Raw genomic sequence first — 21,755 nt, 5'->3', positions numbered from 1 at the left:
TGAGCCGGGGGGCAACAAGAATTGTCACCCCAGCCTGTCGCCTCTCACTGCCGGCAACGCCAGAGTGGAAGAGAGTCCAGCCCCTCTCGAGAGAACTGGTTCCAGAGCCCTTGCTGTGCGTCGAAGTGAGTCCGACTATGTCTAGCCGGAACTTCTCCACCTCGCGCACTAGCTCAGGCTCCTTCCCCCCCAGCGAGGTGACGTTCCACGTCCCAAGAGCTAGCTTCTGTAGCCGAGGATCGGACCGCCAAGTGCCCTGCCTTCGGCTGCCGCCCAGCTCACATCGCACCCGACCTCTATGACCTCTGCTATGGGTGGTGAGCCCATTGGAGGGGGGACCCACGTTGCCTCTTCGGGCTGTGCCCGGCCGGGCCCCATGGGGACAGGCCCGGCCACCAGGCGCTCGCCATCGTGCCCCACCTCCGGGCCTGGCTCCAGAGGGGGGCCCCGGTGACCTGCGTCCGGGCGAGGGAAATTTGGGTCCATAGTTTTTATTTTTCATTGAGGTCTTCGAGCTGCTCTTTGTCTGATCCCTCACCTAGGACCAGTTTGTCTTGGGAGACCCTACCAGGGGGCATAAAGCCCCCGGACAACATAGGTCCTAGGATCACTGGGACACGCAAACTCCTCTACCACGGTAAGGTAGCAGCTCAGAGAGGAGCTTTTTAAATATTTTCTGTTATACCCCCCAGGAAGAAGAAAATATTTTGAGCCCCCTCCCAAACACACCGATCTTTCCTCATCTTCCACAATGGTTACAGTGAAGCCAAGTGTAACATACTGTACGCCTCATCACATACTACTACATAAAAAGCATGTTCCCAGAGGTCACAAGCGCCCCCCCTGGCATCGCAGCGCTACCCCCCCCCCCCCCCCAAAAGGGAGCCCACCCCACTATTTGAGAAAGACTGATTTAACTGAATGCATGCCGTCAGAAGAGCTGACGTAGACACTACACCATTTAGTACCATTAAAGTTCTACAATCGGTAAAGAAAAATGAACACAAAAGACAATACATGTCACCATCTTTTTAAGATTCAAACTGTATTTTGTAAGGATTGCTGACCCAAGTAAACAGGAAGGGGACAAATCTTTGAAAAAAATATTTGGACTTGACAAAAATAAGAGCAATTGTTCAATTTGCCAAAAAATCTTACAAAAGGAGTTAAGACATCATTCAAGTAAAATGGTTTCTTATTGGGCTGGCATTGAAGTAGCTTATCTCTGTTTTCATACGATTCAAGTCATTAGTCTTTTTCACAATTAATACACCAAATCCTACAGTTTAATTGAAGACACATGCCCTCATATTTTGCAGAACGGCATTAGTGTGAGACAGGAATGTACACAACACATCCCACAATTATAATTCATCCCTCATCTTTTCCCCCTTTGGCCTGACCATTTTTCCAATGAACAGGATGGCGGTTGTATTCTGATCCTTCACCAAAAAGATGAAAGGATGGTCTGCATAGAAAAGTTTAGGAGACTTCATCTTCTCAGTGTTGAAGACGCTGGTGTCAATCTCATTTCCTTCCGTGCCCAGTTCAATGGCAGCCACGTGGAAAACACTGGACAAATAGAGGTTCTTCTTCCCAGAGATGTTGGACAAGTCTGCTTTGGATTTGTTCACTGCATCAGTCAAGCCCAACTTCTCAAGGTGTTTCTAAAGACAGACAGAAGGATCATGCAGTTTGAATAAAGTACGGTATGAAAACAAGCGGAAGTTTTGTCCACAAAGGTTGAAAAGAGGCAGCTTGACTTAGCTTAGCTGACTGTAGCTTTAGTAACCTCTAACCTGTTTTAAAAACGTTTTGTTGCAATTTTTATACCAAATAATATGCTAAAATAATTTGTATAGATGTTTTATGATAACTAGAGTGAAAAAACATATGTACAGTACATAGATAAATATACCGTAGCACAAATAGGTAATAATCAGGGCGGTCAAATGTTGGATTTTTTAAATCAGATAATCCGATTTTGGAATGCATGTCACTTATTTGCAGCGACTGTTTCATCTAAAGTTACCTCGGGCTCTATTTTGAAGTTACATTTTCCAGTGAGCACACAAGTCAGAGTCTCCTCACCTGTTTTTGTACTGAAGCATGCATTGATCTGGTCACTGACTGTATAGCGGTTAAGGTAAAAGAGCTACCAAGCAAGACTGGTATGAGTGACAATACATTTAGATTCATGCAGGTTGACTTTTACCTTCAGGTTGTGACTGACTTCCATTGTGACTTTGGGCAGAGACACCGCCACTGCAGTCGGCTGCAGTTTGCTCATCCAAGTGTCCAGTTGCTTCCTGGTCAGCATCTTCTCCAGTCTGTCTAGATTCTCCACATGGTATGGCATGATGAACACAACAGTGGACTTCTTAGCAGCCAACGGCATGCTCAGGATGGATAGCTGATTGGTTGGGTCATCAGAGAAGCCGTAAACACCTGATGAAACAAATTGTTAACTTTTTACTGCTTCTTGTGAGACATTTGTTGATTTAGCCTTTTTGCAACACCACATAACATTTAGCAGAATCACAATTTTGCCAAAATGAAATCAGAGCTGCAGCATTATTAGGTTATTTCAACGAAATTCTTTTCTCGTTTGACTATTTCATCAACAGATCTTTATTGTTGAATGTTTACAAAAGCGTCATTTGACAAGAACCTCAGCAGTCAACTTTGTCCTTGCAATATTTTGAAGATATTGTCATCAAATTACCACATCGTTCTTCAAATATTCCAGTTTAGTCTTATAAGGTTGTTTGTTGTCATCTTATAACTTAAAGGTGAACTGCACTTTTTTGGGAATTTTGCCTATCGTTCACAATCCTAATGAGAGACATGACGACGGATGTAGTATTTTAATGTATTCTAACTCGTGAATAAATTAAAACTCTGCTTACAGCAGAGCCAATGGGAGGTCCTCTTTTCAACCCATAAAACCCAATAAAAAACATCCAAAAAGCACCATTAATTCTCCATTCACATTTCGTGACTTGATTTTTGACCAAGTATCAGTGATATTGTTATTATAAGCGCTATCACAGACTAACTATTTATTGCGGCGCCATGGTCACGAGCTTGTGTGCCAATTTTGACACCATCGACCGATCAGCTGCTTCCTGCTCGTCAAACTTTATTGTAGATCATAAACCATGCCTCTCACCTGGATAATAGAATGACGAGGACGTATTCCAACAAGTTGGTACACTTTAACATCCAATTTAGACCCGGTAATGACAAGAACGACACGAAAAGACGTTTTGGTTCCATCCCTTTTTTCTTTACCTAAATGGGAATATATGAACATTCTAGAAGTCAGCATCCTCATCACTGCAGACCTTGTACAGTATGTGATGTTTTATCATGTTTGTTAGCTCTCATAATGTCTGCAGTGAGTAATAATCAGTGATAGTTAAAAAAAGTGAACGTCGTAATGCGTTTTTGAAATTAATGCGCCGCGTATGCTTAAAATGAGCAAAATACGTAGATAATAAATGTATTTATAAATGTGCCTGTTATAATATTACATATATACTTACATCATGTATATAAAACCTTAATGGAGGTGTTTGGATGTTTTTTTAAGGGCTTTATAGGCAGAATAGAACGGCTGCAATAGACTACATTGTAAGCAGACTTTTGATCGCATTTATTTACTATTTAGAATTCATTAAAAAAAATACTTCCGTCGTCATGTCTTTCATAATGACTGTGAATGATAGGCAAAATTCGAAAAAAAAAGTGCAGTTCCTGTTTAAATATCCCAGCACTTTCTTTCTTTCTTGTAATCCCAGATCCCAAATTATTTTAAGTGAAAATTAGGAGTGAGCAATACTGGGAATTTAGATATCGATATGGTACCAAGACAGTAGAGACAGGAATAATATCGCCGATACCAATACTTTATGAATTTGAATTTGTTGAAACTATGATAGCAAAGGACTGAAATTGTATTAAAATAAAAATTATACTATTATTATTATATTAAGTATTAGTATAAAATGTATTTTAATTTTAAATAAAACATAACGCAAGTGTGAATATAAAAATACAGTCAGTCGTAAGCGGAGTCGGAAGAGGCGAACGGAGAAAGTTTGCCTGAGTTAGCAGTAGAGGCCCAGTTTAAACAGCACACCAAATGTGATTTTTTTTGCCCTCGAGTAATACAGATCTGATTTTTTTTTTCTTAATCCAATAATAATGATTTTTTTCACAGCAGGAGGTAGTCCAAATCCGATATTTTCAAATGCGACTTCAGACTAAACGGAAATGCAACCCGAATGCAATTATTTTCGGCATCTTTGGACGAGCTATGTCATTCGTGTGCACTGGTAAAGACGCAACTTGCCACCGAAAGTGGATCCGTCATCACAACATCCAGTTTTGGTGAGCTGAGTCTTTTCTCGGCAGCCAAATTTTCGGTGCATCACTAGTCAATAGTGCGCAAATAATAGGCTTTATATTTAATATATTAATATAGATTACAAATAGCGTTTGTTAAAGGACCTGAATTGACACTGTGGTATATTTGGTTACATGTTACGTACATTGCATAAGTTGTTCAGGTAAGTGACTTAAAAAATTAAGCTAGCAAAGATCCACGCTGATGTCTGTGTTGCCCCTACTTAACAGCCATAAAAAGAACAGAACCCTCCCAAATATATTACACTATATATATATATTTATATATATATATATATATATATATATATATATATAAATATATATATATATATATATATATATATATATACATATTATAATATACTATATTACTTTAATGTATTTTTATGTAAAAAACACTAATTTTTAAGGTGTGGTGACTTTGATTTTATTTTGTAGCAGTAGTAGTGACTACCTTGTTCATTTACGAAATCCGATCAACTTACTTTGTTTTGACTTTATCGAACAGTTCATGCATGTGACGTCGAGGCCACATTTGGACCACATTGGGGCCTGTGTGTGTTATTACTGGAGTCCGATATAAATCAGATTTTACTTGCGGTGTAAACAGTCAACTAGAAAAAATATGATTTCGAAAATATTATTTGCAGAGAGATCGAGAAAGAGAGAGAGAGACTCTGAGAAAATTCTATGTATTGACAAGAAACTGCAAAGTATCGATCTTATAACGCTAATATTGATCTGATACTAATACAGACCTCAGTATCGATACTATCGCTATTTAGATCCATGTGCCCACTGGTGAATTATTTAGTGCCACCCACCTGTGCGATGCATCATCTCGACTGAGACAGTGTAACTGCGGGATACCATGAATCCACGCTTGTCCACCATCTTGGGATGGAACAGTTGATCCCAGTGAGCTGAAAAAAAAATAGATCTTATTATTTACCAAGTCAATGTAATATACAATTTCTTGTTATATAATGTACTGTATATTATGTACTATTGTATTTGTAATCAGATTTTCTTGGTAGGTTTTGTTTAGGATCAAAACAGTATGTCAACAAAATATCTACAAAAATATAGTTAATTAAAGGTTATGACCATTTGAATACAATATGTGGTTTAGCATTTGGTGGCTAAAGTCTTGTTGGCAGCACAAAGTTTCGATGTTTCTTGATTATGGCCAGCAGGGTTTAAAAAATATCAACTATTTTGGTGAGATGTACTACTTTAGTTTTCGTTACTAATTCGTTCCAAAACGTCCAACAATAACCAAATCATATGAAAAATCAAAGCACTTATTAGAAAATAAAAAACTGTAAATCTAGTAAATTTATTTCTAGATTTAAAAAAGTAACACAAAATCTATTTTATAGAGAATAGTTATAGTTTTACATGCAGAAAATAATGGAAAATCCATATGAATAATGAATAAAATGTGTAAATTAACATTTACCATCACTTGATTGAATACACTTGTTGGTAAAGACAGAAATCCACTAAAATGAGTAAACACAAAGCCATGATTGTCTAGGTCTGGGGTCGGTAACCCAAAACGTTGAAAGAGCCATATTGGACCACAAATACAAAAAACGAATCTGTCTGGAGCTGCAAAAAATGAAAAGCCGTATATAAGTCTTATAACGAAGGCAACACATGATGTAAGTGTCTATATTAGCTATAATAGCCTACTATCAAAATGACTGTCGCAGGCTGAAGCGAAATGTTGAAATGTAATATTTATTCTACACATTTTTACAACATTAGAATTATTAGTAAATCAGAAGCACACAAACAACATGGCACACAAACAACTATCTGAAATGCAGCCAATATTACATATAGATAATGTGTCATGAGACATGCAAAACTAAATTATATACAAAGAGGATAAAAGTAAAGGATATTAAATGAGTTTAAATATACCTACAAATGAGGCATAATGATGCAATATGTACATACAGCTGGCCTAAATAGCATGTTAGCATTGATTAGCTTGCAGTCATGCACTAACCAAATATGCCTGATTAGCACTCCAACAAGTCAATAACATCAACAAAGCTCACCTTTGTGCATTCACACACAGTATATAACGTTTGGTGGACAAAATTAGAAAGAAGGAGTGGAAGATTTTACATGTAAACAAACTGTTGCGTCACAGTCCACACTATGGTGAGTTCAAGAACTGCCGAAATTAGTAGGACAAAACAATGTTCACCAAATACTGTCATCAGTGAAGCATACACACAAACATATTAAACAGTGGGCTTTCTAACAATTGGGAAGGTTTGTGTCATGTTTGTCCTCAAACAAAAAACATACTAAAACAAAACAAATATTCTTCCCCTATCTTTTTCCATTTTCAATCCTTTTTTAAAAATTCTCCAGGGAGCCACTAGGGTGGCTCTAAAGAGCCGCATGCGGCTCAAGAGCCACGGGTTGCTGACTGCCGGTCTAGGTCATTAGTGGATACAGAGAAAATATCTCAACATCGATGGCACTAATTGAAATAACTAAAGGAATCCATCCATCCATCCATTTTCTACCGCTCGTCCCTCTTGTAAGGCAATACATAATAAACAGTGTGCAGCTGCAGTATTTATGAATCTATCAAAACCATTCAGCATTAAGGGTGTAGTTTTGAACTGGGTAAAAAGCTACTTAATTAACATGATGCAAAATGTGAGGCTCGGAGATCGCACAACATAGTGCTTAGATGGGGTTCAGGGGTCAGGGGTCACTTCTGGGACTATATCAATGACATTTGTAAAGACACAAAAGACCTAAAGCTAATACTAATTGCAGATGATACTGCTGCATTCTGCTCAGAGGAAAACTCACAGGAAGTACTGATAACATGTTCAAAACAAACTCAACTCAACTCAACTATTACAGTAGACATAAGCACACTAAAAAGATGGTTTGATAAAAGCAGATTATCCTTGACTTTAAGTCAAACTAAAATATTGTTACTTGGAAACACAAAAATAGATACTCAAACAGAAATAAAAATAGATGGTGTAGATCAGGGGTCCCCAAACTTTTTGACTCGGGGGCCGCATTGGGTTAAACATTTTTATATATATATATATATATTATGTGTGTATGTGTATATATATATATATATATATATATATATATATATACATATATATACATTCCGAGCGCGATGATGTCACATTATCTATGGGAAAATGCATTTTTAGACAATATGATTTGCCTGAGCTGCTAGGAGAACCCTTAAGTAACAAGCGGTAGAAAATGGATTAGAAAGGAAAGATTTTAAAAAAATAAAAAATACATATATTTTTTGTTTTTTAACTTGGGACTTCCCGCTGGCAGGATTTTGGACACTGGCGGGCCGTAGTTTAGGGACCCCTGGAGTAGATCTTGACATGATGAGAGGAATAAGTCCAGCGCCCCGGGAAGTTGAAACATTATACTGCACTTAAGCGTTTGGATGCAGTGTACACTAAACATATATTAAAATGATAAACAAAACTTTCAGAAAACTATCAAATCTATTCTGATCGCTTCAATTGAGACACCTGGAAACATCCACTGAGATGAGGATAAAAGGACCTTATTGCCACTCTGTATTACCTATCAAAAATCTAAATGCACATTGTTGTCTTGTTGTGAGTGCGACCAAAGCGAAAGGGGGCCGCGCGTATATCTGCCATGTTTGAACAAAGATTTCATTTGGATTGTGTTCTTCGAACTATGTAACCAATTAATAGAAAATACATATATAATGTTGGTTGCTTGGTTGGTTGAAGTTTCTTTTGAACATGTATACAGTCTCAATATGATACATCACATATTTTACATAATTTCATCTTTTTACAACATGTCCAAAAAGGAGTAGGAAGAAGCAAAGCTTATTAGAGAATATAGGACCCACTTTCTGTCAAAAAGTGATGACGTCGTACAAATTTAATATGAAAAAATAATCACGAAATCAGTGTCGCTACAGCTTGGGTATTATACAGGTTACGGAACGTAAATGAAGTATTTTTGACGGTTTTTGAATGCATTTTTAAAGTGATTTGGAGGTAGAATTGATTATTCCAATTAGCTGCATTGCCAGCCACCCAGAACGAGCCCATTTTTTTATGTTAGAAAGCGAAAAAAAACTAAAACTTTTTGTGTTCTTGTTTCTCATAAGTATTGTGAACGATAGACAAACTTCCCCCAAAAAAGCGCAGTTCCCCTTTAAGTCAGTTGTGATTCACTTAAAGGCCTACTGAAATGATTTTTTTTTATTTAAACGGGGATAGCAGATCCATTCTATGTGTCATACTTGATCATTTCGCGATATTGCCATATTTTTGCTGAAAGGATTTAGTATAGAACAACGACGATAAAGTTCGCAACTTTTGGTCCCTGATAAAAAAAAGCCTTGCCCCTACCGGAAGTAGCGTGACGACACCGGAGGAAGGACTGCTCACATTTTCCTATTGTTTACATCAGCAGCGAGAGAGATTTGGACCAAGAAAGCGACGATTACCCCATTAATTTGAGCGAGGATGAAAGATTCGTGGATGAGGAACGTGAAAGTGAAGGACTAGCGTGCAGTGCAGGACGTATCTTTTTTCGCTCTGACCGTAACTTAGGTACAAGGGTTCATTGGATTCCACACTCTCTCCTTTTTCTATTGTGGATCACGGATTTGTATTTTAAACCACCTCGGATACTATATCCTCTTGAAAATGAGAGTCGGGAACGCGAAATGGACATTCACAGAGACTTTTATCTCCACGACAATACATCGGTGAAGCTCTTTAGCTACTGAGCTAACGTGATAGCATCGGGCTTTACTGCATATAGAAACAAAATAAAAAAGTCCCTGACTGGAAGGATAGACAGAAGATCAACAATACTACCAAACTCTGGACATGTAACTACACGGTTAATGCTTTCCAGCTTGGCGAAGCTTAGCAATGCTGTTGCTAACAACGTCATTGAAGCTAACTTAGCTACGGAACCTCGACAGAGCTATGCTAAAAACATTAGCTCTGCACCTACGCCAGCTCTCATCTGCTCATCACGACCCGTGCTCACCTGCTTTCCAGCGATCGACGGTACGACGAAGGACTTCACCCGATCACCGATGCGGTTGGCGGCCCGGAGACGGAGGAAGTCAAGGTGAGGTCGTTCGGCTAGCGCGTCTGCTATCCTCAAAGTCCTCCTGGTTGTGTTGCTGTAGTCCGCCGCTAATACACCGATCGCACCTACAGCTTTCTTCTTTGCAGTCTCCATTGTTCATTAAACAAATTGCAAAAGATTCACCAACACAGATGTCCAGAATACTGTGGAATTTTGGGATGAAAACAGACCTTTTTTGTATTGGATTCAATGGGTCCGAATACTTCCGTATCAACCGTTGACGTCACGCGCATACGTCATCATATCTAGACAATTTCAACCGGAAGTGTGGTGGGAAATTTAAAATTGCACTTTATAACCCGGCCGTATTGGCATGTGTTGCAATGTTAAGATTTCATCATTGATATATAAACTATCAGACTGCGTGTTCGGAAGTAGTGGGTTTCAGTAGGCCTTTAATGAGATGACTAATATCTTATTTCAAATAAATTCAAGACATTTGGCATTCTTCACTGTACTCTGTAAACACTTGTAGTTTGAACAGTTTCTTGAACTGAAATACGCTACTGTATTTTAACGTTGGTCAATATTATGGTAGTTGGAGAGCCAAGCTTTTTCTTAAATGGTACTTGGTGAAAACAGTTTGAGAACTTTTGGTCTAGAACCCAGCTGTGTTCATTATAGAAATATTTCTTGCCACCTTATGTTGCAAGAAATTTGATGTAGAATCTATCAATTGAATCCATTGATTTGATGGACAGTTATTCTCAAACTGTCAGCTGTCACTCAAACTACATCACTATGGCGACACACTGTCTGGATTGATACGGCCTTTTCAAATTAAATGTGTTATTTTTTTCATATTTCAATAACATTCACAAATGTTAGTAAAACTCCTTATTAACACAATTTTCACACAACCGCAAAAAAGGCGTCATGGCAAAGTCCACCTCATTAGCAATGAGCCCACCTTCATTTTTGACTCTAGCATTTTTGTGTCACTTACGCGGGTAGGCTTGTCCGCAGGCTGGGTGGAAGATTACGAATAAGAGAAATTTGCGGCTAAAAAAACATTTAAGCGCAAAAGGCAGATATTTATTGTGCTGTACATGATCTTAACAAATTGTATTCTATTGTACTATGTAATGAGTTATTTCTTGAAATCTATAGTGTTTTTAACTTTCTTTATCAAAGTGCTGGCACCCACAACTTTCTTTGGCCCCATGGGGGATTATTTTTTCCATCGTACTCAAATAATAAAGTACAGAAACTGAATCACCTAAGCGAGGGATTATTTGTTTGGACATTCATTTTAGTGGGATGATATACGAGCAAACTGCCTAATTTGTCTGTGAGACATTATACAAAAAAACAGAGCAAAACTATGCCAAAAGGTGTCACACCTGGGTGAAGTCTTGTCTGGTTTCATGTTGTCTTGTCATTTCCTGTTTTATTTTGAATGGTTAACTCTCCCTCTCGTTTCAGGTCACTTGCTTTTCCTCCCGTTTCACTGGTCTGATGTCTCTCCTGATTGCCTGATTGTGCCCACCTGTGTCACCCTCCCTCATGTGTATAAATGTCTCGTCCTCCTCTTGTCTTGTGCCAGAGTATGTCGTCTCGTCACGTACCTCCAGCCTTCGTCCGCAGTCTCGAACCAAGTTGCTTAGTATTGCCTCGCCTTATTTATTGATTTCTTTGTTTCCTCTGAGAAAGAGTGATTTTCGTTTGCTAAAGTTTTTGGTCAAGTTTTTTTGTGTGTTATTTCATAGTGCCTTGCCTTCCTTTTTTCCTCCTCTTGGAGCGCTTTAGTTTGTAGTTATCTCAGCTCTTTATAGCGTACTTTCTGTTTATAGTTTCTTGTCTCCTCTGCATGAGTGATTTACCTTTTTGTAGCTAATCATAGATTGTTGTGGTTTTTTGTTATTAGATTTGTGTGTAATTTTGCTATTGCCTTTTTCCTCCCTATGGAGTGATTTTCCGTTTATGGCTTTATATGCCTATATGTCTTTTGTTACTCTAATGCAGGGGTCACCAACCTTTTTGAAACCAAGAGCTACTTCTTCTGTACTGATTAATGCGAAGGGATACCCGTTTGATACACACTTAAATAAATTGCCAGAAATAGCCATTTTGCTCAATTTACCTTTAACTCTATGTTATTATTAATAATTAATGATATTCATCTTTGTGGAAACACTGATCATCTTAATGACATCTCACAATAAATATATATAGAAACAGATAAATATCATTATGCAACACTTTATTTTCTCTAAGTGCACATTTTTCAAATTGAACATTTTCAAATGATCACTTCTAAGACAGTCTTGTGAAATCACAATATCCCATTTTAACAAGCTAGCCACTAACATTTTTTAACAAATCATGAATTACTTTGCACCATGTTTGTACAAATAATAACTCATGCAAAATACAAAAGTCAACTCTCAAATTTTTAAATAAATCATGTCACACTTTGAACTGGACACCAAATCTGTTATCTGTTTCTTTGTCAGTTAGTGAAGACCAAGTCTTTAAAATATTTTCTTGGATTTTCAAATTCTATTTGAGTTTTGTCTCTCTTAGAATTAAATATGTCGAGCAAAGTGAGACCAGCTTGCTAGTAAATAAATACAATTTGAAAAATAGAGGCAGCTCACTGGTAAGCAGAGGTGGGTAGAGTAGCCAGAAATTGTACTCAAGTAAGAGTACTGTTACTTTAGAGATTTATTACTCAATTAAAAGTAAGGAGTAGTCACCCAAATATTTACTTGAGTAAAAGTAAAAAGTATGTTGTGAAAAAACTACTCAAGTACTGAGTAACTGATGAGTAACCTGTTCGTTTAATGATGACGGCAACAAATAATGCACAAAAACATAAAAATAGCAATGAGCAAATTCAGAGCCAGGAATATCTCTTAAGCAACTAAAACAATAATATATATTAAATAATAATACATTAACATAAAAAAAATTCAGGCAAATTGAGCCACAATAACTTAACAGCATCATAGACTCAGTAGGCATTCACTGATTGATTGATTGAAACTTTTATCCGTACAATTGACCACTAAATGGTAACACCCCAATAAGTTTTTCAACGTTAATCAATTACTTAATAAATGACCAAGTCGAGGTGATCTACCTCATATATACATATACATACACACACATATCATATATATATATATATATATCCATCCATCCATCCATTTTCTACATACACACACATATCATATATATATATATCCATCCATCCATCCATCCATCCATTTTCTACCGCTTATTCCCTTCGGGGTCGCAGGGGTCGCTGGAGCCTATATATATATATATATATATATATATGTATATATATATATATATATATATATATATATATATATATATATATATATATATATATATATATATACATATATATATATATGTATATATATATATATATATATATATATATATATATATATATATATATATATATATACATATATATATATATATATATATATATATATATATATATATATATATATATATATATATATATATATATATATATACATACATTTATATATATACAGTATATAATTTATGTTTATTTATTTTGCCGTTTTTGTTCACATGTTAAAGCTGTCTTAATGAATATACATGCATGTTTAACATACATATTCTTTTCTTTCATGAAGACAAGAATATAAGTTGGTGTATTACCTGATTCTGATGACTTGCATTGATAGGAATCAGACAGTAGTGCTGATAACGTCCACGTTTTCAAATGGAGGAGAAAAAAGTTCCTCCTTCTGTCTAATACTACATGAAAGTGGTTGGTTTTTGTCATCTTATTTGTTCAGCTTCCATATTCGTTTTTATACACTTTACAAGAAATACATTGGCGGCAAACTCCGTAGCTTGCTAGCTTGTTTGCACTGGCTTTCAGAGACTCTTAATTTGGTAGCGCAGGCGCGATGGAGCGGCACTTTTATTGTGAAGACAGGAACTGTGCGGTCAGTCTTTAGGCTTTTGACGGGATGTACGTTTGAAATAAAAAAGTGTCTTTTTTCCTTCACACTTTTGATTGAAACTTTTATTAGTAGATTGCACAGTACAGTACATATTCAGTACAATTGACCACTAAATGGTAACACCCGAATAAGTTTTTCAACTTCTTTAAGTTGGGGTACGCGTGTGACGGTCATGTGACCGCCTGGCTCTGTTTGATTGGTCAAAAGTCACCAGCATGTGATTGGTGAAACGGAGTCAAACGTCACCAGTGACTGCATTTGATTGGATGAAACGCAGGCATGCGCTAGCTAATACTTTGAAGGTCTGTCTGACAAACCAAAACAAACAAAGCGTGCATTAACAGATCGATAAAAATCAGTAGCGAGTAGGGAGCTGAATGTAGATAAATGGAGCGGAGTAAAAGTAGCGTTCCTTCTCTATAAATATACTCAAGTAAAAGTAAAAGTATGTTGCATTAAAACTACTCTTAGCAGTACAATTTATCCCAAAAGTTACTCAAGTAGATGTAACGGAGTAAATGTAGCGCGTTACTACCCACCTCTGCTGGTAAGTGCTGTTATTTGAGCTATTTTTAGAACAGGCCAGCGGGCTACTCATCTGGTCCTTACGGGCTACCTGGTGCCCGCGGGCACCACGTTGGTGACCCCTGCTCTAATGTATCAAAGCTAGATTCTGTAGCCGCTTTGTTTTAATCACTCTGTTCAAAGAGATTTCAAAGAAAACTGTTTAAATAAAGCCTGTGTCAATTGTCCCCCTTCTGCACCTGAGTCCTCATTCTCACCAAGGCATAACAAAAGGTTTTGTCAAAAAACTAATGATATGGAAAGTGGTGCGTGTGAAAACTCAGGTACCACTGTGAATTTATCATGTATATATATTATATGTACTGTATGCAGTGGCGGGCTGTGCGTTTCCCACCTAGGCCTTCAGTGATGTCCTACTTAGTCCGACTTTAATAAATACCCCTCAAAATACCATCATTTATGTCACCACATGACCACGGCTGGAGAAATACTACACAGAAACACACTTGTGCACTACTGGAAGTTGAATCACCTCAACAGTGTACAAAACAGGCTATGTTTCGGCACATTTAAAAATCAATGAACCCGCATCAGCATTTAAAACATACCTTACGTGTTACTGTCAAAATAAAAATAATTGTAAAGAACCTATTAAATGTGGCAAAATAAATAAATACAATCTTTGAACTTTTGCTTTGTGAGTTAAAGAAGTGAGAAACAATGATTTCTCTTGGCACTGTGTAATGCGAGTATGGCTCCGGTGCCCCTTCCTGCTTTTCGCAAATTACAACTTGTGATTGGATTTTCACTTGGGAGTGACAAGTGGCAATCCAATCCCAGTCACGTTTAGCGTAAGGCTACCTAGATGGGCTACAGTCAAAAACTGGTGATCTGATTGGCTATCGCAACCGTCTATCAATTGTCTATCCGGCAGAATTCACACAGCGCTGGCAACAAGCTAGCTGAATTCTGATTGGATAAAAGCTCTAACGTAAAAACAAGCAACACTGGAGCCTAATAAGACATGAAGAGAATATGATGAATACTTTATGGAAAGTAGATTAAAATTAACTTTTATTATTCTATGATCATAATTTATGTTAGGCCAGTAGAGAAGGCCTTGCTGGCCCTAACGGCACACCACTGACTGTATGTATATACTCACGTTTGAAAAACATGGCGTTGATGAGGATGGCACCATCAGTATTTTCTATGTTGTTTGTCATCTTTGGCGCTTTGCCACCCGTGGACTTAAGGATCCATTCATTAATGGACTTTAGCGCACTTGTTTTGTCTTTCAAGTTAATTTTGGAGTGGTCACAACTGTAATGTTTCTTGCTGCTCTTCACAAAGGCATCCACAAAGTTGACAGAGCTGTGTCCGTACAGACGGTTGCTTATCTTCCAGGTGACGTTGCGTGTCTTGGGGTCGTTGACCTCAGTCAGGATCTCCGCCAGGCCCGAATGAAGCTGCTCGTCCGTCACTTTGTCGGCTTTCAAAAGTTTTTTGGCCTGAGAGGCGGTGGAGGCTTTGCCCCCAAGAGCGACGAGACCCAGAGAAGAGGCGACCACCACCGGAGAAAAGAGGACGTTTTCTTCGCTCTTCTCCTTGGCTAAGTTTTGGTAGAGACTAAACGCCAAGTTGGCAGAGCTGTCAGCCAAGGTGGTAGCGTGGTTGCTCAGGGTAGCCGATGCTGCTGTAGCCAGGAGGGCCAAAGCTACCACCTTTAGCCACATGGTGCTGTGCTTGTAAATTAAAACCTACAAACATAAAGACAAACATCAATAAATGTGAACGTTTAACAATAAGGGCCATTCCACTGAATCATCTGAAACATTTTCCCATGAAATAAAGCATATAAACAGGGCCGGCCCCTGGCATAAACTCTCTACACATTGGTGAGCCACATGTTTATATCAAACGGTCACTTCAGTAGCTGATCATCAACATGGTCGTCATGCTCGTTCTACTTTGATGGACTGAATGACCTCATGGATAGGCATGGGCTGATTAACTTTTCTCGACAATATATTGATTTACAAATGATTGCAGATAAACGATATTATTGCATTTTTATTTATTTTTTTTACCAAATTAACCACTGATGTAATGATTATACATAATAATAATGCAAGTATACCCTTTCAACAAACGTATATTTCTTGAATATTTTAACATGGTAATTCAAATGTAAACTTTTAAATATCCAAGTTAAATAAAACAAACATATAATTTGCACAGTAACACTATGTTTGAACTAGGATTGTCCTAACACCAATATTTGGTACCTGTACCAAAATGTATTTTGATACTTTTTGATACTTTTTAAAATAAAGGGCACCACAAAAAATTCCTTATAGGATATATTTTAACAGAAAATCTTATGATACATTACACATATATATATTTTTTCATTGCCGTCAAATAACAACGTTGTCATTAAATAAGATAGTGAACATACTAGACAACTTAGCTTTTAGTAGTAAGTCAGCAAACGGGTTGCAAAGGCTCTTAATTTGGCTGCTAATGTATGCAGTAACATATAGTGTCATTTCTGATTGTACTATTTTGTCAAAATTATGAGGGACAAGCGGCATGAATGGATTATCAATGTTGTTGTTCATTTACTTTTAATATCTGCTTATTTTCTCCTTTACCTTTGTTCTATCTACACTTCTGTTACAATGTAATAAGCACTTATTCTTGATACTTTTGTTTTGGGTGATACTACACATTTTGGTATCAATCAAATACCAAGTTGTTACAGGGTCATACATTTATCATAATTAAAGTTTTTGTTGTGTACAAGGACATATTTCCTGTCTTTACAAACAATAAAAAAAAAGACAAAAGATTTTGTGATGCTAAAAAATATTGAAGCAATAATTGTTGTATCGACCATATACAGGTCTTATACTTGGTATCGTTACAGTTGATGACTGTATAGATCCATCCATTTGTTTACATTCAGGAGCACTACTTTGCTGTTAGCGGTAAGCTATTGTATCCTCCTATGGAGTGTTGTGAAGCATGTTTAGCTATTCCTCGTCCTGAAGGGATGATACTTGTAAGAAATGTATTTTTTTTTTGGCCATGGAGGTGTAGGATAAGCAAAACCTCCCATATGTTTGATTGTTTGTTTAGTAGGTAAATGTAAATTCAGGATTTATTATATCAGTTGAGTAAACAGTTCTCCACAATGATGTACAGCTGAAATAGCAAGAGAATGCAATAGCGCTATTTCACCACAAGGGGGCGGGTCATGCCAAATGGGCAATATTGCTGTGGAGCACACAGAGGAAGAATACACTTCCTGCCGTTCATTGAGACGCATTTGGACCAACGTGGTGTGACAAATATGTTAATGTGCTATTTCTGTTGTTACAAGTAAGCTGTAAATGGCTTGGATGATGCACACTTAGCAATAGCGATGTGATCGTATGAATCGATATTGAATCGAATCGTGGGACACCCAAAGATTCAGAGCCCTACTTACACACTCAGCAATAGCGATGTGATAGTATGAAAGTGGGACGTTTTTCACACTCCGTATATGTTTGAGAAGTAGCGTCATCGTGCTAATGTAGCTAACCGAAGCTAACCGAGGCCCCGTTTACACTAATAAGGTTATCCAGGGTAAATCCCACCTAACCTTATCCGTGTCCACACACAACAATGCCACGGTTTAAGACCCCCTCCCCCTTCCGTCCGCCGGCACAACGCCGACCTTACCATGAATTGATTAACGTGGACCCCGACTTAAACAAGTTGAAAAACTTATTGGGCTGTTACCATTTAGTGGTCAATTGTACGGAATATGTACTGTACTGTGCAATCTACTAATAAAAGTTTCAATCAATCAATCAAAACCTAGTATGCATGCGCGGAAAATGCGCACGTCATAGTCACCTCAAGTGTTGCTTTGTGTGCAAGTTCTTAAATTTAACTTATCTGAACAATATCCAGTGTTGTGGTATTTCAATTAACTGGAATCCAGTGCGCTGTGGGGCCCTATTGTAGTGACTCACACCTGAGCCATCATAAACTAATCAAATCTTTAATAAACACGTGAAAGTACACCATGTGACAAATAACATTTTACAACAATCAATCTCGGGATCTAGCTATCTGGTCAGGACACTCATCACTCTTTTGCCTTCACCTTTATTGTCCATTTGTTTTTGGTGACTTTATATACTGTGGACCTAGACGTTGAGAGGCGGACAATAACTAATACGGTCTGCTTTGCCAGTCCAAAAGCATTCGCCGTTTTCCGTAGTCTTCCCTCGACGGCCAGGTAATACAAAGCACACGCTACCTTTTTTAGCACATCCACGGGAGCTCGCATTCTCGTTGTCTCTCCTTCGACAAATGAACAAAGTTTTTCGGTAAGTAGAATCACAGCTGACCTGGACATTCGAAAGTTCTCTTGCCGTCTGAGAAATGTTGTATCCCAAATAGCTGCAATCGCTTTCACTTAAGGTATTCATGTGTGATTTCTACAAGCGTCTGTACATGTAAAAGAAGGGGAAACACGTCATGTCTGGATGACTCTCCTTCATATTTCCAGTGGTTAGCTCCGAGTTACGAAACCGCTTTATTATTAAGTTGGCTGTTGTGCTTTAATGACGTCGCTTCCTGTGTGGTGCGCGGTCTTTCTGGCGTCACTTCCTCTCCGAACTCAGTTTGTAAACGATCAATGAGTCCACACAAAGCTAAGAGCCGGAGATTCAAGAAATACACAGCGCACTTACCCGTGTAAAAAAATATCCAAGGAGAGGGACCTTAAACAATAGTTTAGTGTGGCTGAAACGCATACTTGCCAACCCTCCCGTTTTTGGCGGGAGAATCCCGGTATTCAGCGCCTCTCCCGACAACCTCCCGGCAGAGATTTTCTCCCGACAAACTCCCGGTATTCAGCCGGAGCTGGGGGCCACGCCCCCTCTAGCTCAATGTGGACCTGAGACTGAGTGGGGACAGCCTGTTCTCACGTCCGCTTTCCCACAATATAAACAGCTTGCCTGCCCAATGACGTCATAACATCTCGGGCTTTTAGAGAGTCGAGTGCACAACTGCGCATTTTCGGCCACCGTGTTCAATGGAGAAGTCTGTTTAACTTAACCTGTTTAACTTCTCCGTTCATGATGAGTATATACTCATCATGAACGGAGAAGTTAAACAGGACAATACTGCCATCTAATGGATAGCCACGGAACACTGAAATTCAAGTATTTCTTTTATGTAAATAAAATAAATATATATATATATATATATAGCCAGAATTCACTGAAAGTCAAGTATTTCATATATATATGAAATACTCGAGTTGGTGAATTGTAGCTGTAAATAACCACGCCCCCTGCCCCCAACGACGCCCCCCCCCCCACCCCCGACCAAGCCCCCACCCCCCACACCCCACCTCCCGATATTGGAGGTCTCAAGGTTGGCAAGTATGCTGAAACGGGGCTTATGCTAAATAATTATTCATTTAAGGGGTTACCCGGCTTAGTGTACACATAGCCTGAGGATGATGCAATAATGACCGGATATTGCTACTTGTTAAATAACTCAATGCTTAAATGTGGAGATACTGTGCTACGTTATGTGATTTATTTAGATTTTTTGATGTGATTAGAATGACCATGCAGGTCAATGTGTGGATATGGTATTTTGTATATTGCTGTGGAGCGCACAGAGTAACATTACACTTCCTGCCGTTCATTGAGACACATTTGGACCAACGCGGTGTGACGGTATTATTAATGTGCTATTTCTGTTGTTACAGAAATGTGAAATAAAGCAACAAAACCCAATGTACGGTGACTCCTGTTCATGTGTGCAACAGAGGCAAAGATTAGTGATTTAGAAGTAGCTGAAACACTGCCGACTGCGGATTAACGTTAGCCGCTAGCTGGCTATGTTTTGAAGCATTAGAAGTACACGTACCACAGTTTGAGAATCACTGGCCTATGCACTAAATTACTATGTATCTATGTACACTGTAAAAAGGAAAATGTAGATTTTTAAAGCAAAAACTGATAGCTCAGTCGCCAGAATTTTACAGTAAAATATATGGTGTTTTTTTAATCTGGTAGCCGGCCTTGAGTTTGACACCTGTGATGCATATCATATCATTGTGCAACTAAAATCTTAGCCCAGTCCTGTTACCTACAGTATTTTTAGTTGTTGAATAACTTGGATATGCTTAGCGTCAACATACTAGGCACATACATTTCATGTGACTACAGTATATTCAATGGATTTGCTAATTCTATCCTTAAAACTCACACCTGTTACCACTTTTGGTCTTGTTACTCAAATAAATCATCTTTAGCTTGGGAACCTTGAATAAAAATGGAAAAAAATGTTGCCTTTGAGTTGGCATTTAGTGTTGAAAAAACACATCAATTGCAGTTTATTCTGAGAGTTACAACAAACCACTGGCTCTAATTTCGGTGGCTGTTGACAGAAAGGATGTTGTTGAGCTCAGACTTTATACTGCAGGACTGCACAGTTTTCATTGTGATATATTTAGAGGGAAATATCCGGACTACTCGCTGAGACATGCAGTCCAAAGAAGAGCTCTCAAGTGTTACATAACATCCCTGCAGGCGGCAGCTGGGTGTATCCTTGCAGCAGTTGGAGGGGAGCTGATGCAAATCTAGTTTTTATTCTTATCATCAAGTCAAGTTGATTTTTATAAAATACTCTGACTTTTGTAAAGAGAAATGACAGCAGTTAATTTTTGCACATCTTATTTGACCATGATCAGACTGAAAAAATGTGCAGACTTCTTTACGTCAATGTCAAGATTGTTTCCCACGCTTCAAAACTCATCATTCTGAGAGCACTAGCGCATATTTCCACATGCTTAACATTAACTTGTACTTTTAGCTTACCTTATTAGGATCTTCCAGTGGTTCTTGTCCCAAAGACACTTACATAGAAAGCCACACTTTTCCTACGGCTGCAGCAAAGTTGTGTGAAGTTTTCAGTGCGCAAAAATGTCTGCAGTGGAATGTTTTTCCCAGGATGTCCCGCCCATTGTGTCCAAAAGCAGCGGGAGAGGAACCCTCCCCCTCCTTGTCTTGAAGCCTAAAGAGCAACCCAGTGCTTCTCACACCCTGTGACCTTTAATGAAGTTATCTCCAGGGGCGTCACTAAATGCAAAAATAACGGGAGGGGATGTCTAGTCATTCAATAGTCACTTAATTATTGCTTTCTTTTTGTTTTATTTCTGCTTTTCCTCTTTAGTCTCTGCAGAGCATTCACGTAATGCTCACTTGGTAGTTATTGTACCTTGGCAGCCACCGTATTTGTTATTGTGTACTGCGCATGCGCAAGCCGGTTCTTTTCTTTAAGCATGCTGTGATATCAACCGGTGCTACTGAGAGCTGTACCAGTGAGTTGTAAATAAAAAGAGTTCACTTTATAAAGTATTACCCTCCGTCTGGTCATTCAACATGGTGTCAGAAGTAAACGCGGACACTTTGGGACATGCAATTTGCCACAAAGCACACAGCTACATCAAGTAAGAACTCTGGACCGTTTCTAACGTTGCTAACGGCTATTCCAACGCGCGCCGTGCAACATGTCAGACGGCTTCCGCAGACCGGACACTCTCGTCTTTGATGAACACATTGCAGAGAACTGGCGAGTGTTTGAACAGGAATATGACAT

The 21,755-nt window shown here is 38.3% G+C and overlaps 1 protein-coding gene across 1 annotated transcript; it reads right to left on the bottom strand.

The window, feature by feature from the left end:
* Positions 1 to 1,053: 1,053 nt before the first annotated feature.
* LOC133650778 (serpin H1-like) lies at positions 1,054 to 21,107 on the bottom strand. The gene is made up of 5 exons (XM_062048419.1): positions 20,975 to 21,107; positions 15,241 to 15,835; positions 5,238 to 5,336; positions 2,216 to 2,448; positions 1,054 to 1,667 (listed from the first exon to the last, which is right to left on the bottom strand). Exons 2-5 carry the CDS (start codon positions 15,809 to 15,811, stop codon positions 1,365 to 1,367), a joined length of 1,206 nt encoding a protein of 401 aa, XP_061904403.1. The 5' UTR covers positions 15,812 to 15,835; positions 20,975 to 21,107; the 3' UTR covers positions 1,054 to 1,364.
* Positions 21,108 to 21,755: the final 648 nt, after the last annotated feature.

The sequence above is a fragment of the Entelurus aequoreus genome, linkage group LG05, assembly GCF_033978785.1.
Source record: "Entelurus aequoreus isolate RoL-2023_Sb linkage group LG05, RoL_Eaeq_v1.1, whole genome shotgun sequence".
Lineage (NCBI taxonomy): Eukaryota > Metazoa > Chordata > Actinopteri > Syngnathiformes > Syngnathidae > Entelurus > Entelurus aequoreus.
This window is presented reverse-complemented; position numbering and strand designations above follow the sequence as displayed.

Bases quoted from the DNA above. Each gene is read 5' to 3' on its own strand.
- LOC133650778 (XM_062048419.1), bottom strand. From the start codon at position 15,811: ATGTGGCTAAAGGTGGTAGCTTTGGCCCTCCTGGCTACAGCAGCATCG. The intron at 5,337-15,240 runs GTGAGTATATAC...TTTTTTTTTCAG, and splicing joins CAACGCCATGTTTTTCAAAC to CTCACTGGGATCAACTGTTC. The intron at 1,668-2,215 runs GTAAAAGTCAAC...GTCTGTCTTTAG, and splicing joins AAGTCAGTCACAACCTGAAG to AAACACCTTGAGAAGTTGGG.